General features: G+C 42.1%; 1 protein-coding gene across 1 annotated transcript; it reads right to left on the bottom strand.

The window, feature by feature from the left end:
- Nucleotides 1-1,862: 1,862 nt before the first annotated feature.
- Nucleotides 1,863-18,406, bottom strand: glsl (glutaminase like). Its single transcript, XM_020648845.3, has 21 exons — nucleotides 18,224-18,406; nucleotides 15,757-15,857; nucleotides 13,345-13,394; nucleotides 12,574-12,682; nucleotides 10,537-10,669; nucleotides 10,391-10,457; nucleotides 10,091-10,203; nucleotides 9,724-9,853; nucleotides 6,381-6,448; nucleotides 6,137-6,300; nucleotides 5,786-5,844; nucleotides 5,665-5,709; nucleotides 5,508-5,566; nucleotides 5,223-5,289; nucleotides 5,050-5,100; nucleotides 4,737-4,913; nucleotides 4,418-4,549; nucleotides 3,562-3,654; nucleotides 3,418-3,479; nucleotides 3,137-3,277; nucleotides 1,863-2,819 (listed from the first exon to the last, which is right to left on the bottom strand). The coding sequence occupies exons 1-21, from the start codon at nucleotides 18,268-18,270 to the stop codon at nucleotides 2,741-2,743; spliced, it is 1,947 nt and encodes a 648-aa protein (XP_020504501.1). The 5' UTR covers nucleotides 18,271-18,406; the 3' UTR covers nucleotides 1,863-2,740.
- Nucleotides 18,407-18,887: the final 481 nt, after the last annotated feature.

Below are 18,887 nucleotides of genomic sequence, written 5' to 3'. Positions count from 1 at the left end.
CTGAGCATTTCTTAGATACAAGTAACCTTCAGCAAAGGGGTACTACTACCATCTGACATCCCGACGCCCAGCCACCACCATCAGTGGAGTCCATCACTAGTAACTCATCCATTCATACACATTCACACGTGGCTGTCGAAGCAGCGGGAGCAACTCAGGGTTAGGAGTCTTGCTGAGGACCCATCGGACATGTTGCTACAGGAACTGGGGATTGAACCCCCGACCTACTGGTTCAGAGACGAATGACTCTGAACCACAGCTGTCCCATGTGGGAAAGGAGCCACAGGTCAGATTTGAACCCAGGCTGCCCGCTCCTGATGACTTCAGACTCTGTACATGGGGCATGTGCCAACCATTATAGACTACCGCTGCTGAGTATTCCTCTTTTTTAAACTTAAAGTAAAGTACTCAGATTGAGGAATATCATATATATCACAGCCTGTATTTATTTACTGTATTACTGTCCTAAATTAAGTAGCTCACTTTGATGTTCCATGATCATATTTATATCATCGCCTGGATCTGAAAAAGTGATCAAACAAACCCAGGAACAGTTTTGATGTGAGGCAGCCGAAGTGTGAAGTAACAGGAAATACAAATAATGATGTAACGTGTCACCTTAAGAGCCGTCAGAGTTAACAATCGTGTTTCTGTCGTTAGGAACTGACTCACTTCTTCTACTGTTTGTTTACAGCTACAGACTTCCTGTATGTTTAAACTGAGAGAGAAGAACTGAAATGTTTTCAGGTGACACTTCAGTGTAAACATTTAAAAACAGTAAGGAGCTCCAAGCGTTATTCAGACTGACGAGTAAATAAACAGAACGTCTCTGTTCTCTGTTTTTTTAGGTCATCACACTTAAAAGCTCACATACCCTCCTCCTCTTCAATCAGTGTAAATAAGTCTCAGAGCTCCTCAAAACATGTCTGTGAAGTGTGAAGTGTCTTGTTCTAAATCCACTCTGATCCTGTATTTGATCATGTCTATAAACCCCTCTATTTCAGCCCTGCTCAGAACAGGCTGTTTATATGTGTCTGTACCTTTAAATGTAAATGACCCGGGCTCGGTGTACTCTGGCTTTCTCGCTGAGGCAGACTCAGAGGGCAGAACAAACACCTAGCTGTGGGAGTGTCACCCACCTGGGGGAGTAGTTACTGCTCTTTGTGATGTCATGAAGGGAAAATCTCCAAACTGCCTGTTTGAGCACACATTTTCTGAAAAGTGGAACAGGCTAAAGACTGGGAGGATGGACTTTTCTCATCATTATGTATATGTGATCTTAAAGCAAATGTTTCCATTCTTTCATGTTTTACAGTAGATCTTATTGGTCAGGTTAGAGGGGGTGAATAATATATATTTATCTGTGTGTTTGTGAATGTCACACTTCCTGCATCAGTCAGAGCCACAGTTGGGCGACCTCAGTCCAAAAAGTCTGGACACGCCCCTTTCAGAAGCTAGGACTTAAAACTGCGCTAAAACCCAAGCTGAAGACTTAACACTGTTTAGCATCACTTTCTAATAAATAGACTTTAAATGATTATTATTTTGGGTGCTCAGTTTTATTCTTTTGAACTGCATTGGGTCTGTCTCTGTTCTTCCTCGTGTCTCAGCCCGCCATAGAGCCTGAAAGCTGCTTCAATCAGTAAATAAATACATCTGCCTTGTCTGCTGCCTTACCTAATGCTGGGCTTTTATCTTGAAGGTACATCTTCAGTTTCCGGTTTAGATTTGTTTCACCTTGACGTGACTTCCTGCCTCTCTGGTTCAGAGAGTTTAATCTAATTAATATTCATGAAGCTGTGAAAATAAACAGTAAATAAAATAAAGTTTAAAGTTTTCAGAATAAATAAAGAAAATAAAGATGTAAACAACGTGTTTAATTATTTATTAGTACAAACACTTAAAAATGTTATTACTCTCTGAAAGGTCTCCGTCTCATCTCAGAATCAAAAGTATTTTACTCGGTCTTGTCTCTGTCTCAGATACACAAGATGATGATTTTTCACTGATTTTTAAGGTCTTGGTCTCGATCCCTGAATATCTTGGAGGTCTCGGAGCACTCTGGTCTCAGGTGTCCTGGTCTCGGTTAATGTGGTCTGGACTACGATACTAGATTAAACAGAAAACCTTTTTTTATATTTGTGTTCAAACATGCAGAACTTGTTTCATTTCAGAAAAGGGACAAAGAATAAAAACCTTGAATGTATTCTGAGAGTGCGGAAGCTCTGAGAGGACACACATCTAAACATTTTATTTTACAGAATAAACTCCCTGTGACCGTAGACCTGCAAAAGTCATCCCAGTCTGAAAGAGTCTGGACCCGCCCCTGTCACAAAGGAGTGTTTGAGAGTATACAGGGAGGACGGCATGCAGCAGATTCCAGTCCAGAGTTTTCACGATGAAAACTGAAGGCTGTTCACATCGAAGAAACGATGTGAACAGAATCTTAATGATTCTCTGCAGTCGAGCGGACACCCTGAATGTTTCTGAGAGACGAGCTGCAGGAGATGAAGACAAACTCTTTAAAGAAGTGTAACTCTTTACAGCAAACACACCGACGAATGACGGACAGCCTGAAAACAGGGACTGAAAGTTTTTAAAGCTTTAAGGAGCAGCTTCACCGGATTTGCTTCTTAAAACCTGCAGGTCTTTCATCCTGTCTCAGAATCAAGATGATGTTTAATTCATCCAAGTTCTCCAGAAGACTCCGAGGTCAGAAGACAGGACACGGTGTTACGGTTCAAATGGCTCCCTGCAGAAGTTGGGCTGCAGCCTCCTTGTTGAGTCTCCTGGCCTCCTGCAGAGGAGAGCTCCCCCACCTGGTGGAAACAGAGAAGTACATCACACTCTATCTCAGCAAACGTGACGGAGACAGAGTTTTTTTACTCCCAACATGATCTCAGTGAAGAAAGAGGAGAAGATGTAGGTGAGGATGGAGTGACCTGAGGGGGGACTGCTGCCTTCAGTCCTTTATTTTACTCAAATGATTTTAATTACAACAATAAAAATATTTTGAATGATCTTATATTTTGTATTCAAACTATGAATTAATGAATCATGTGAATCATCATCCAGACAGCTTCTGGGAATCAGGCTCTCTGTCTTTCAGGAAGCTTTCCTTCAGTCGGGGTCTCACCTGTCTTTGAGGGCGGCGTTTGCTCCAGTGTTCCCCAGCAGGAAGCGGATGACCTCTGTGTGACCTTCAGCGGCCGCCACGTGCAGAGCCGACCTGCCGTCGTAGTCCACAGCGTTCACATCCACTCCGGACAGGAAGTACCTACAGAACACCACAGAAGAGATAAAGTCTGACCAACGACTCACTTTGATTGTTTCTTTACTCAAACCCTCCACTGGGACTCGTTTATAACTTTTCATTAAAGACTCTCTGAGTGATGAAACCATAAAGTCTGACTTTACCTCCTCAGGGCCTGCACGTCTCCTTTGAACGCAGCCAGCAGGACGTTCATGATCTGGTATCCCTGCACAGAAGATGAGATGATGTTATATTCATTGTTACTCTGTAGAGATATGAACTGATGTAAAATCACAATCAGCTGTTACCTCGGACTCAGCCTTCCACTGTCTGTAGGCCAGAATCTGTCTGAACGGAGTCCTGATGTCAAAACTGTGCAGCTGAAAGGTAGAGATGAGCTCCTGCAGACACAAACACGTTAAGAATCATCGACTGCAAAACTCATAACTGTGAATCACTGAAACTAAACCTTCTCAGTAAATCAACCCGTTTAGTCAACAGTCTGCAGAATTCAACTTCATCCATTTTGACATTTTTTTACATGAACACAGTCACTGAAGCTGGAGCATGGTTTGTCTAAACTCTACTCAAACATCTCTCCAAACAGTATCTTCTGCTTCTCTGGGTCACCATAGCAGCAAGCTTAGCAAGTTGCCCCCCAGACGTCCCTCTCCTCAGCGCTGTGTTCCAGCTCCTCCTGGGGGATCCAGAGGCGTTCCCAGGTCAAAAGCGATATATAATCCCTCAAGCAAACTCTGGGTCTACCCCGGGTCCCCCACGTTGAGCATGCCTGGAAAGACCTCCAAAGGCAACTTCCTCAACTGGCTCCTTTTGATGTGAAGGAGTTGCAGCTCTACTTTGAGCTCCCGCCAGATGTCGAAGCTCCTCCCCCTTTCTCTAAGTCTGAGTCCAGACTCTCTCCAGAGGAAACCGCTAGTATTCACAATTTCATTCTTTCAATCACTACCCAAAGCTCATGACCACAGGTGAGGGCTGGAACGAGGATCAGGTGGTAAATGGAGAGCTTTGTCTTCAGGCTCAGCTTCGTCTTCACCACGACGGTCTGACACAGCGCTCGCAGAGATATGAGATAATAACTTGTTTGCACTAGAAAATAACTTTTGCACACAGGTTTATATACAGTTTAAATCGTGTTCTAAAGACCTGGCAGAAGTGGACGGCCCTCCACGGGTTTCCACAGGCGTCTAACTCCGGAGAGAACGCCATCAGACCCAAAACACCAGGAACCACCGCAAGGAGGACGCCGTTACCGCTGCACACGGCCGGGACTGAGGTCTGCAAAAAGAACATGTTCATGAAGGGACGTGCACGAGTGGTTTCACTTGGTTTGTTTGTTTTCTTTAAGGTGAGAATGCTTCAATAGTCAGGGGACTTTACAAAATATGTTTAATTCTATGAATCATTTCCTCGACATCACAGACTTTAAAACAGTCGTGAAGTTGAAGCCGGTTGGAAATCGAACCTTGTAATGGAAGGTTGTGGAGTACTCCTTCATCCCCGCCACCTGCATCATGGACAGCATGCTCCGTGTTGCCGTTGGCGACAGCACCTGGTCACCTGAGAGAGGGCAGAGACCCCCATTGGCCAACGAAGCTGCCATGGCTGCACCTGATTCACAGGTGATTTCCGTGGAGGTACACTGCACCCAGACACACAGCAGAGCGTTTCACATCAGAAATAAAACAAATTAATTAAATGTTTTGTTCTTTTTGTGTGTATATGCGTGTATGTGTGTGTGTATGTTTGTGTGTGTGTGTGTGTGTGTGTTTGTGTACCTGCAGCATGAGATCCAGAGCAGCATTAATGTCGACTTTTTCTGGAAAACACTGAAGGAGAGAAGACGGATTAGAGGAGGAGAGGAGAAGAGGAGAGGAGGAGGAGAGGAGGAGAGGAGGAGGTTCATTCATGGTCAAATGTATTTACATAAATATTATAGAAGATGTTTCACCTTTTTTTCCTGCAGGTAAAATGACAGAGCATGGAGTCTGATGCTGTCCTTCCTGCCGCTCTGATAACTACAAAGACAAAACCTTAAAGGAGCAATATGTAACTCTGACCCCTAGTGTTTAAAATGAGTACTGCAGTCAAATGTGTTTTGAATATTTTTTGGAATTATACATGTCAGTCAGAGCTACACAAACGATATTTAAAAAGCAGCAAAGTACAGAATGTAACATAACTTATCTTTCAAAATATGATCTCTGTTCTGAGGTTGTGCAAATAGTCTCAGTACCTGCTGCAGTTCAAGTTGGCGTGCTCCTTGTTGCAGAGCCGTCGGATGACATTCAACACCTGCAAACACAAACAAATAAATGAATAAATAAACAAACGAATAAACAGTCAGTTTCTGGAAGTTTGAGGAAACCTATTAAAGTCTTTGTGTCACTCACTGAGTCATATTTCTCCTCTTCTTCTGCAGAAAGCCTCCCTGCAAGCTGGAGATACAAGAAACAGGACGTGACATCACTAGATGATGGATGGATTTACTGAATGGATGGATGGATGAGTTACCTGTAGTAAAGACGTGGTAACGATGGCTCCTGTTTCAGTTAGCGGGCTGTGAGGAATTCCTGCAAACAGATTTTGAATCAGTATCAGAGCCCTCTGCTGGACAGAGGTCAGGACAGAATAAGTCCAAGTAAAAAATGATTTAGTGCAAAACTGTGATTATTTGATTTCACTTGGTAACTAATGAAATTAATCAACTAATCAATCAACAGCTTCAATAATCAAACTACTGCAAGGTTTTGTGATTACACTTTAAATATGAGTCTGAAATGTAAATGTTAGAAAGGTGACACTTTTAATGTCATTTCATACAAAATGACATTAGTAAGAAAACCAATCTGACTGATCCTAGACCTGTTTTAGTAAGAGTGAAGGGCGAGTCATATCTGGAGTAACTGTCCATGCCGACATATCTGTGGACGAGGTCAGCGCCCAGCTGCTCCACCACCACGCCGTACACCAGCGGCCATGACACCTCGCCAAGGACCAGAGAGCCAGCCCAGTCTCCCAGAGACAACCTGACACAAAGAGAAGGACAGTTTAAATTAAACATCTTTAAAGGAGAAATAACCCCTTAAAGCACAAGAGTTAAACTTACCTCTGTCCGTCAACAGTGCAGATCGAGACGCCCCACTTGGTGCTGTCCATGCTCTCCTTCTCTTTCTCCTGATTCCACAAACACAAAACATTAAGGTCATTTTCAGGGGCCACGCTGGGATTGAAAATATCTCACATTGGGACCCTGACCACCACAGCCTCAGCCACCCCTGAGATATTACTATAACCACACCTCCATCACACAAATGACTCATTAAAAGATTTAAAATAAGGTCTTCATAGTGTTATTTCCTCAATACATTATCCAATATTGGGCGAAGGACTTCTATTTTTGCTTCTCCAACTCCGTTACACAAAAGACCCATTAAGAGATTTAAATTAAGTTTGTCAACATTTAACTTATTCTTTGCTTTTTGATGCCACACATTTTTAGAAGATGCCATGTCTTTATATAAAAAAAGTACTGAAGCTTTAAAAAAAAAAACTGTATGTTTCATAAGACAGGTGAAACATACAGTGTTCTTCCATCGCTCAGGTGAGTGATGGAAGAACAAGAACTTAAGCAATTACAGGCAAAATCCATCTTATTGTGTAAACTGCAAAAACAACTTGGCAACATTTTATTTGGGATTTTTAATGAAAACCTATGAATTTAAAACCGCTGTTAGAAACTTCTGAACAAAACTTCTGTATGATATTTGTATGAAACTTCCGTACGAAACTTCCGTACGAAAATTAAATTGAAACTTACGTACGAAACTCTCATATGAAGCTTGTATGAATCTTGTTCGATACGTCACAGGCGAAATCCTGCACATTTTACAGTTGCACAAACAAGTTGGTAACATTTCAGTTGGGCTCCCTTATCAAAAAGTTTCATACAATACATCCGTACGAAACTTCCTATCAAGTTATAACCTCTATGTCCTCTATATAAATATGCGGAAAGGAGGAATGAGTCCATCAGAATTTGCATACATGCGTTCGTTCAGTATTGTGTACAAATTTCAATGTTGCCAATGTTTTTGTGCAATAAATACAGTATGTAATTAGAAACAAGAAATTATCCAAAATTAGGTGCATAGGATTTCTATTTGTGTTGCCGTGGTATCCCTCAGTTATCGCTATCATCTTTAAAACTCATTTGCATTTAAAATGAAACTATAACAATGAATTAAACTTTACAATAAGTTAAAGCTGTTAGGAAGTTGAATCACTTAAACATCTTAAATATTGTATTAAGAGTAAAGAATGAGTTTAAAATCATCATTAACCATTAAGATATTTATTTAAGGGCCTTTTCCCCATTGGGAGTCTGCAGAGTAAGCATAGACTGTAAATATTAGTCCAATCTCCCCGCCCACTATGACGCTCATGGTTGTTTTATTTCATTTGAATTCTAATAAAACATTTATTAGTTTAAGTTATTAATATATCCTAATAATCTGCTAACAAGAGAAATTATATAAACAGTCTGGCAGACCAGGCAGAAGAAGCAGCAAACAAGGGAGAGCAAGGTAAGGTCTATAAAATTACCAAAATGGTCTGCGGTAGGTACCATAGAGCTTTAGATACGCCGATCACTGACAAACAAGGGCGAACTCTTACATCAGAGGCAGAAGTAGAGGCAAGGTGGGCAGAACACTTCAATGAGGTCCTAGAGATACAGGAACCTGAGACTGCCCTTGATGTTAACACTACACCACCAGAAGAAAAATAAATTGTTTCAGCCATCAAATCACTCAAAAATGGAAAAGCCCCAGGGCAAGACAACCTGAATGCAGAACTGTTCAAAGTACATCCAGAACTTTCAGCAAAACTGCTCAAACCACTCTTCACATCCATATGGGAGGGGAAGACGATACCAAACGATTGGTCAAAGGGTGTAATCGGAAAGATCCCCAAGAAAGGTTCCCTAAAAAACTGTGACAGCTGGCGTGGAATTACCCTTTTGTCAATTCCAAGCAAAATACTTGCAAAAATCATCATACAAAGAATTTCAGATGCAATAGACAAGCAGCTCAGAAGAGAGCAAGCAGGATTTCGGAAAGGAAGAGGGTGTGCCGACCAGATTTTTACTCTGCGCAACATCATAGAGCAGTGCACAGAATGGCAAAGACAGCTATATATCAACTTTGTAGACTTCGAGAAAGCATTTGACAGCATCCACAGGGACAGTTTATGGCGCATTCCACGTTTGTACGGGATTCCACAAGAAATCATCCTCATCATAAAGGGTTTTTACACCAACTTCACATGCCAAGTAGGAAACAGCAACCACACTTTTGAAGTCAAGACTGGATTGAGGCAAGGATGCGTGATGTCAGCATTACTCTTCAATACTGTCATAGACTGGGTGATGCGAAGAACAACCGAAGATCAACCTAGAGGCATCAGATGGACACTATTTACAACACTTGAAGACCTAGACTTTGCAGACGACTTGGCACTGGTTTCCCATACCCACCAACATATGCAAGAAAAAACATCCCGTGTCAACAGATTTGCACAACAAATAGGACTGAACATAAGCCTGAAGAAAACAGAGGTGATGACCTTAACCACACAAAATCCCCCACCTATACAAATAAATGGATTAAATATACCCACAACAGAAGAGTTTTCAAATCTAGGAAGCACTGTTAGATATGATGGAGGAACAGGCAATGACATCAAAAGCCGACTCAACAAGGCAAGAAACACATTCAGAATGATGAACAATGTGTGGAAGTCCACGAAGTACAGCATCAACACCAAACTCAAGTTGTACCAGAGCTGTGTTCTTTCCACCTTACTATACAGCTCTGAATGCTGGAGGATGACAGAGAAAGACCTTTCCAAGCTCTCGGCATTCCACACAAGAAACCTCAGAAAAATCCTACGTATCTTCTGGCCTAACACCATCTCCAACCAGCAATTACTTGCTCGGACCAACCAAGAAAGTATAGAGACTATCATAAAAAGAAGGCAGTGGAGATGGATTGGACACATCATGCGAAAAGAACAGGATTACATTACTAGAACCGCCCTACACTGGACACCTGAAGGCAAACGAAAGAGAGGATGACCCAAAGAAACCTGGCGTCGAACAGTGGAGAAAGAACTGAAAGACATGAAGCAGACCTGGAGTTCTATCCAAAAGCTCGCCCAAAACAGACAGGAGTGGAGATCCTTTGTTGCTGCCCTTCATGCCAGTAGGCATAAAGGGCAGTAAGTAAGTAATAATCTGCTTCCTTGCCCAGATCTTCTCTTTAAGGTTTCTACCAAAAACTTTCTTCTCAAAAGGTTTTTTTTTTTGGTACGATGATCTTAAGTTTTGAAACTGATCCCAGAATCTAATCGGAAATTGTGTAATTATGGGAGAAATTTGGATCTGAACTCACCTGTACAGACGACAGCTGTCGACACCTGGAGAAAAGCTTCTGAGTTTCTTCGGTGAAAGTGGAAAAATCTGGGATGACGAATCGTCCCTGCAGAGCTTTCAGGATCAGAGAGACGAATCCTGTGACGCACCTACAACAGGAAAAACCCAAGACGTGATCACAGATCAGAAACAGGATAAACAAATATAATCAGGATAACAACCAAAACCAGAACCAGAAACATGAACAAAACTAATCTGATGGATAAAGCAGCATATCATCTGCGAAACGACGTAGGAACATTTATAACTACTGAGGAGGTTTGTATACTGAGCATTTGACAAATTATATTTACGAAATGAATTAAGTCTGAAAAGAAAGGAAGTACCTTTGGAAGGTGTTTCTGTCCACTGATCCCTCTGCGTCCTGCAGTTTCCTCAGGTGGAAGAAACACTCTCTGAGCCGAGGATCAGACCTGTGCAGACCGGAGCTCCAGATTGCCTGAAAACAGAAAACGCTGCTTACATCATCTTTTATTGCCCTCGCTCTTAATACCTGCATCTTTCTCATTTCTAACCTGCAGTTTGCAATGCACTTTAAAGAACGCAGAGACAGCCAGAACAGACTAGTGGAGCGCCTCTATAATTATTTACTTCATATTATTAGAATAATGTGTGAGTAGAAATACCTCAAAAAACTGGTTGACATTGATTCTTTCGTCTGAAGCGAAGCTGTCAAACAGAATATCAGCAGCCCTGAAACATCAGAGAGGTTAGCATCAGTAGGGAGGGTTTAGATGATTCTTTAAGAGAAATGCTTGACCTGCAGACTTACGCCCTGCGCTTTGATGGACTCTGCTGGGTGGAGAACCACGGCTGGGCCGGGGGGAAGCCTCTGTCCTCTGGCTGGACCACCGCCTGAGGGAGAGGAGGCTTCAGACAGCCGTTACTCGCTGACACCGCCACCACTGTAGAAACAATGAGAATGAGGAGCACAGACTGTAAATATGAACGTTTGAAGCCAGAGTGATGTCACCTGTCTGTTCCTCAGTGTTAATCTTCACACCATTTTCTAATTTAGTCATAGTCATAGTCTCCTGACGAAAATGTCCTTTTATATTTAGTCAGATATTGGTCATTTGATATTGATTTAATTTAGTCAATTAGTCACTGACTAAAATTGAAAAATCTATGTACCAACTTTTGTACGTTCACAACAGTTAAAGTCCGAAAAAAGTGTCTGTTTTCATGTACTGCTCCTCCTTGCTCCCTCTACGCTCTGAGTCTGTCAGCTACGCTCTGCTGTGCCCACACTGTTAGACCCCACGTGGGCCAAGTCTGCTCTGATTGGTCTGCCGATCCGCTCTGTCGTTATTGGTCAGTTGCTCAGCACGCTTCTCGGAAATTTCAACATGAGCTGCAGGGCTTGCCACAACGAGCCAATGGGCTTAGATCAGTGATATCACACTGACAATGACGCTGCACTGACAAATTTTTATCGAGGGGGGCTAGAACCGAGCGTTACATGCAGCTAATGCTACAGCTAACAGGAGGACGTTGGAGAAGCCGCGTTTCCACGGACTTTGAATTTTTGCTCATACATGTCCCTAAACATGTACAGGACACTTGGAAAACACACTAAATGGCATATAAAACCAGAAAAAGCATAATATGGGACCTTTAAGTTTGGAATGTTGTAACAACAGCACAAACAAGTAGAAGATCAGTGAAATGTAACTTTTAAAAGTTATATTTGACAAAAAAAAGTTAATGTGCAATACGTGAATTAATAAAAAGTATGTTAACATTAACAAAAAAGATTTTGCCCCCCATTTGATGACGATTCTGACATCAAGTCGGGAAGTCGTGCACCTTATTATTTCCCGAGTTTCCGAGTTGTTGGTCCAACTTGAGCAGGTGTTCATGTGCATTTTACAACTCGGAAACTCTTTTTCCTGATGTTTCCGACACCACATGAATGCAGCAGAAGCTCCAGGGGGCGGGGATTCACAGACCTGCAGGCGAGAGGCTCCAGGTTGCACATTGTTGCACTCACCACACACGCACACCTTTGATGAAGTCTGCTTTGGTTTACATGATTGATTTTAGAACAGCTGAGTGGGTTTAACACTTCTTTATCAAGTGATAATTGTCACTTGTAATGTAGTTTTTGTTTTGTCACATTTTCGTCAATTACATGATGAAGTAATATTATTCATCAAATCGTCAAATAGCGGAGTTTTGTCTCGTCATCGTTGACTAATTTAAAAAGACTTTCGTCAACAAAATGTTTTCGTCATTTATTTCGTTGACGACATTAACACTGCTGTTCCTGCAGGGGGCGCTGGAGTCCCATCGATGGCGGTTTCCATGCTGGAAATGCTGTCTCAGCCTAACTTTCAGTAAACCTAACGACAGACTGAGAGCTGGAGCTAAGGCGGGTTTTAAGACTCCTGACAAACCGTTACCCTGCGCCTGCCTGTCAGTCATGTCAGCTACACGCCTTATTGTGAATAACTCTTATCCTTCATCAAATCAAAACTGATGAGTCATCAAAGCATTCACCCTCCGAACAGTGTGTGTCGATTGAGACATGAGCTAATTAGACCCATTTGTTTTTTTTTAACCAGGCTGTAAACATGTTCATCTCTGCTGTAAAAACAGGCTTTTTAGAATGGGTGTGTATGTGACTTCCTGTGCTTCTGCAGCCAGCCTCTAGTGGACACTTGAGGAACTGCATGATTTTACACTTCAGCATCAGCTTCATGTTTCAACACCGGAGGTTGCAGGAGGGACAGTGGAAGTGTGGAGACAGGAGGTCAGGGCGGAGCTTGGAAAAGGGCATTTATTTTGATCTGAAAATCAGTCGTACCTGCAGGTCCAGGACTGACAAGGCTGACGGGCTTCTGGACAGGAGTCTGGAAGGCAGACTGGGTCTGGTTCTGGATCATACTCCTGGGAGCTGGACGGGGTGTTGAATCCTTGCAAAAAAAAAATTTTTTTAAATCAACACAGAGAGAAATTAACTTTAATCTCTTATTGTCTGAATCGTAAAAACACCAACAATCTGAAAGAGTGATGGAGGAAGAATCTAAAGTGAATTAGAAAGAACAAAAGAAATAAAAACAAGATGCAGTGAAGTGCAAGTTTGTCAGTGTTCATTTTGGGAGCTACTTTATATTTAGTCTGTGTCTTTAGACTGAAATCTTGAATGAAAACTGACCAAGGCTGCAAAGGACTGAAATAGAGGGGTTTATAGGCATGATCAAATACAGGATCAGAGTGAACAAGAAACTTCACACACGTTTTGAGGAGCTCTGAGACTTATTTACTATGGTTGAAGAGAACGAGAATATGTGACCTTTAAAGAGCTCATAGAGTAACCAGCTGTTTCTGATTTCACTTTTGCCCCCAGCAATCGTTTCAGCCATTACAGCCGGTTTCAGCTGGTCGAAGCCATTTCCAAACTTCTATAAGAGCAGTACCTGAGTAAATGCACTTAATGAAATTCCAACGGGAACATTATGTGGGTGTTTTTTCACAGAGTCAGGTCGTTGTAAAGAAAATGAAAGGTTAGTGTTCAGAGAGGAGGAGGAGGAGACAGTAACAGTAATAAGAGTGAGACGTGTAGAGGCAGGTTCACCGTGTTGTCAGAGCTCCTCTGCTGACTCTCGTCTGTCGTCTCTCCATCATCTGCAGGAGGAGAGGACAGAAAACATTAATAATCCCTAATTATATCACTCAGGGGGTGCTCTCAGGTTAAAGTGAGATCAGAACACTGTGTCAGTGAGCGTGATGGTTAGTTGGTCTGATAACAGGTCAGAGATGAGACGAGGTAAGGCAGTATGATACGATGAAATACCACACGCTATAAGATGTGCAATATACGATAAAATAAGATTACTTAAAATACGATAAACATTATCCACTGTCCTGTCTCTTCAATAAAGTCCTAAAAAGCAAAAAAAAAAATCTTTAATGATTAACTTAAGTTAACATTAACCAGTGTTACGGTTCAAAGAGTGACCGTGTTAACTGGTGACCTTCAGCTGAATGCATCTGTGGTTGCCGTGGTTACAGACATATATGAGCTGTATTTTTTACATCACAGTAAAATCTAAACAAAGTGACATTTGTTAGTACAATTTCTGTCTCCAACATCTGCTGTAACTACGACAACCACAGACACATTCGACTAAAAGTTGCCAGTTAACACTGTCACTTTTTAAACTGTAACACCAGTGTTAAAAAAAAAACATAATCATTTTACAAAGGCACCAGATGTAAGTTAAGAGGCCAAGATGACTCAGAAAACTTTTTCATATATCACCTCTGTCTTCACTCTAGCAGCGTTCAGGAAGTACCTTCATGTATTTCAAGCAGCATTTCACAATAAAAGCACCCGGGGCAGAGACAGGCATTTTAAGATGTTAAATGTCTCAGTAGTTGTTTTTTTAAGCATACAATACATGTTAAAAATGAAAAAGGAACTTAAATAATAAATAAATAATAAAAAATGGTTAACGGATTAATGGCCGTCTGCAAACAGCCCAGCAGCTAGCGTGTTTTATAATGATGTGAAAAGCAGTTCTTTTCAGTTTACTGAATCAGTAGAATCAGTTCAGTAAAGTGATTCGTTCAAAAGATTCGTTCACCGAATCGTTCAGTACTTCTCTGCAGCTCCGTCTGCGAATCAGAATTTAATAAGCTGAAATACGGCCGAATGTTTAGTTCTGCTCGCGATCGTACTGAGAATAGCCGGTGGTGAATAATAAACTAATGAGCTGAGAATTTAGTTGGATAAAGCTACAGTTTGCAAACTGAAAGCTGCTAAAACAATCAGTTTGTTCACTGAACGAGAGCTCCGCTCCTCCTCTCAGTTCGTTCAGTGATTCACGTCGGAGCTCTCGTTCAGTTCATTCAGTGAACGTGAACGAGCGAGACTGCGAGTCACCAGCCTCAGTCACACACACACACACACTGTACTGACTGAAACACGATCGTTAGTAGATGTTAAAACAGTCAGCTGAGTGAAATTAAGTTGGATATAAAAGCTGTTTGTAAACTGACAGCAGTTATAAAAAAAACACATACATTTTTGTGACACCTGAATGTTAAATAATATATTTTCTACTTCCTCAATTTTGGAGACATGAGAGGGAGAAGTAGGGACGGGCTTTAGCGACACAGAGCTCCCGACCGACTCCGTCCTGTTGGTTCAGTCAGTACGTATCACTGACATGAAAGGAGAGGGAGGGCGGGCTTTGAGCGACTCTTACGGTCTAGAGAGAGATACGAGACGGGAGAGAGGAGAGCGCAACTGAAGTTGAGAAATGAACGACTCTTTTCAGTAAGTGATTCAGTTCCGTTCGTTCACCCAGATGATTTGTTCGTATTGAACGAATCGTTCATGACCGACACATCACTGGTGTTTTTTCATTTGCAGCATGATCCGTATGCTGTGTTTTTGAATCATCATAATTTCTAAATTTGCAGATTGTTTCCCCTCATGTAAATCGTTTCGGCTGCACTTGTCGGCCGCCGTATAAACCTAACTCCAAGACTGAGGATTACAAACAGATTTTCATTTCATTTTTAACTTTGCAGTCTTTTTGAACCGGCTTCACCTTTGCTCCTCACATCTAAATGTGATCTTTTCTTTAAACATCATTGTGAGTGAAGAGAAAAAGCACAAATTTTGCCATCAACATGTTTAATTGCAGCCAAACACATCTGTCTGCGGTCTGCATGAAATATATAACAGAGAGCTAAAAATAGAAAGGGCTGAGTTTCCATGCAGACAGTAGTTTGTGATGAGGGGTTTGTTTTCTAAAGTTGGATCGGATCTCAGTCTGAGTGTCTCACAAGGAAAATAAAGAGAGAAAAATACATCCAGGGGGGCGGGGCGGGATGTCCTGATGGCCAATCAGCTGCTGTGTGGTGAGGGGTGGGCGGCAACTCGATTTAGATACCAGCTGACTCCGCCCTCTAAAAGATGCTTTACACACCACTAATCACAGGGTGTTCACACACACACACTCAAACACACACACACCTTTCATGTCGGGATCTTTATTGGGCTCCAGCAGCTTGTTGCCGTCCAGACCGCCATAACGTTTCCTCCATTTCCGTCGGAGAGAGGGCGTTCTCTGGAAACTGCAACACAACAACAAATAAAACTAAATAAATCTATATATTACGGTGTGACAGTGATTCACAGTAAGCTACAGACTGTTGGTGAAAAGTGGACGTAGATACAAGTCTGAAAGGTGAACCCAATGCAGGTGTCTGAAACGTGCATTCCCTCTCATATCCAGCAGAGGGCGACTCCACTGGTTGTAAAAGCAGTCTATGTTAAAGGTCCCATATTATGCTTTTTCTGGTTGTATATGCTCTTTAGTGTGTTTTCCAAGTGTCCTGTGCATGTTTAGGCACATCTATTTGCAAAAATTCAAAGTCCGCGGAAACGCGGCTTCTCCTACGTCCTCCTGTTAGCTGTAGCATTAGCTGCATGTAACGCTCGGTTCTAGCCCCCCTCGATAAAAATGTGTCAGTCTGACGTCATTGTAAGTGTGAGATCACTGATCTAAGCCCATTGGCTCGTTGTGGCAAGCCCTGCAGCTCATGTTGCACGCCCGTTAACTTCTGTAGCACGCCCACGATATGCCGTAGCCTGCGGTAGCACAGTAGTGCTAAGGTGCTAATGTTTTTGCTCTGCTCGGACGGAGCCAAAGTGGCTGCATTCCCAATATGGCAAAAGAAGCGGGACATTTCCGAGAACCGTGCTGAGCAACTGACCAAAAACGACAGAGCGGATCGGCAGACCAATCAGAGCAGACTTGGCCCACATGGGGCTCTGCAGTGGGGGCTCAGCAGAGCGTAGCTGATGGACTCAGAGCGTAGAGGGAGCAAGGAGGAGCAGTACATGAAAACAGACACTTTTTTCGGACTTAAGTAGGTACATAGATTAAATATACGAACCCCAAAAAGGGCATAATATGGGCTCTTTAACATGTTCCTCACAACGTCAAGTGATTTATTCCCTCAGTGAACATTTTCCAAACAACTTTATGGTCTCAATCTCTAGTTTCAAGTCTTCTTTTGTTTTGTCGAAGGAAGTAACCATATATGGGCAAGAGCGCAGAGCTTGAGAAGAGTAAGGTTCTCCCTTGCTGCAAACAATTGGAAAGAACTGTTGCTCTGAAACGCACAGTATATCAATTCCACCACCAGGGGGCTTTCAATCAAAACAATAACAAAAGAAGACGTCGAGGCTGGTGGGGAATCATGGGAGAGATTCTCTCTGCTACTCCCCTCCCACCAAAGAAAACACACTCAGAGTTGACCATAGTCATGACGACCGGGTGTAACCGACCTGAGGAAGAGAATGTTTACAGACGAGCTGATGTATCCGAGTATAATTTACATGATGTTTTTATTACAGCAGCACGTACAGCAACAGTACGGCAGCCTTCAGCAGCAGCTCACATTTCCTTATGCAGCGGTTTGTGACGTAACATCTGGTGTTTCCACGGCAACAATAAACATGTCGTATCTGTCATGGCGGCGGCCACAGCAAGACACGTCCCGTTACAACTATAAAATAAGGGATTCCTCTGGATTTGATAACTGTTGGAAATATCTGAGGTAATGTAAGAACTCAACTAAACATATAACAGGTTTGGTCCGTTTTTAATTAATTTAGATATTTTAATGTAAACATTCAACATGTTGTATGTTTAAATACAACAATCAGTGACTCTAATGCTCAGTGCCAAACATGACATTTCTTTGTTGTTTCATTTATGCACAAATGCACTTTTTAAGAATCCATAAATCACAATAATCTCTCCATAAAACGAAATACATCCCCACGAATTTTCATGAAGGTTAAACCCACTGGAGGGGCTGAATTCATTCATTTTTAAAGGGGGCACTGTGGAGCCATTTTGCAACAATCATGCACAACAGCACGATTACACGGCCATGTCGTGTACCTGGGCTGTGTGTGCAGATTGTTCAGAGTTTTTTTGGAGCATGTTTAAGCTGCCAAATAAGCAATTCAGTAGGATAAAGAAACAATAACTAACATATGATAAGATTTTGAAAGTCTTTGCACCACTTTTTGACACTTAATTTTAAGAGGAAAAGACCCAGGGTTCTTAATGTTTCAATATTTAGATGTATTTCTTTTACATGTAACACATTTCTTTTTAAAGTGCAGATTCAGAGAGATCTGAATATTTGCTTACAGCTGCCTCTGTCCCTACAACTTGAACTGGGACCAGTTCCCTCCAGCACAGGTCAGCAGGTTGAACCAGCAGGTCTGACTCTGTGTTCATGTCGTCTGAATGCTCTGCCACGTCTCAGCCTGTCCCTCACCATCACAGAAGGAATGTACGGCTGGAGAGCTTCCAGCTTTATGGCAGCTTCATGGAAAACAATCTGAGCGGTGTTGAAGAACAGAACAGAGGGAAAGAAAACATGCAGAAGAGACTAAGAGTTTAATAAATGTTTCTCACCACAGGTACGGGCTGTCCTCCGCCTCCTGCGTCTGACTGCTCTCCATCGAAGCGCTCAGGTGTGTCTCTGCAGGTATTCTCTGAGAGCTGCTTTCATGTAAAACAAGGCAGTGTGTGCAGCCGCTGCATGTGAGTATGTCTGCAGGCTACAAACTTTCTGTAATGAATGGGACGGTACAGAGAGGGAGGGTACAGCAGTCACAGCTGCAGACACTCCCAGCTGTACAACCGCCACACACACAGACAAGAGCTGAAGCATGAAAGGAGAATGGAGGCAGGGCATGGACACAAAAACAGTTTCAAAAACACACAAAAACAGTTTCAAAAGCACAAGAAAAACTTTTAAATCATAAACACAGGATGAACATACACACAGAAACATGTCATGAAATAATAACAACTGGAGAGAAAGGTCCAAAACAGAAAGCTGAGATTTAAAGGGCAAATTCACCCAAATAATTAAAATGTACATTTCCTTACATTTTCTGGTAATCAGGCAGATAATAGTAAAACATGATTTACCATGTGTAAAAAAAGTCTCCGTAATTTTTATTTTTTATTTTTTAAGATTTTTTTGGGGGCTTTATGACGGGGGTTGCGAATTAGCCAAGGCTAGAAATCTTTATGCATGGCATCTACTTTGTACTTAAGGTATGAAGCAATG

This window comes from Labrus bergylta, chromosome 7 (genome assembly GCF_963930695.1).
Source record: "Labrus bergylta chromosome 7, fLabBer1.1, whole genome shotgun sequence".
Lineage (NCBI taxonomy): Eukaryota > Metazoa > Chordata > Actinopteri > Labriformes > Labridae > Labrus > Labrus bergylta.
This window is presented reverse-complemented; position numbering and strand designations above follow the sequence as displayed.

What these genes read in the sequence shown, in the direction of transcription:
- glsl (XM_020648845.3), bottom strand. Translation starts at nt 18,270, where the DNA reads ATGGAGAGCAGTCAGACGCAGGAGGCGGAGGACAGCCCGTACCTGTG. An exon ending in GACAGAAACACCTTCCAAAG is followed by an intron (nt 9,854 to 10,090) that starts GTACTTCCTTTC and finishes TTCCTGTTGTAG; the next exon opens with GTGCGTCACAGGATTCGTCT. An exon ending in TTTACCTGCAGGAAAAAAAG is followed by an intron (nt 5,101 to 5,222) that starts GTGAAACATCTT and finishes TCTCTCCTTCAG; the next exon opens with TGTTTTCCAGAAAAAGTCGA.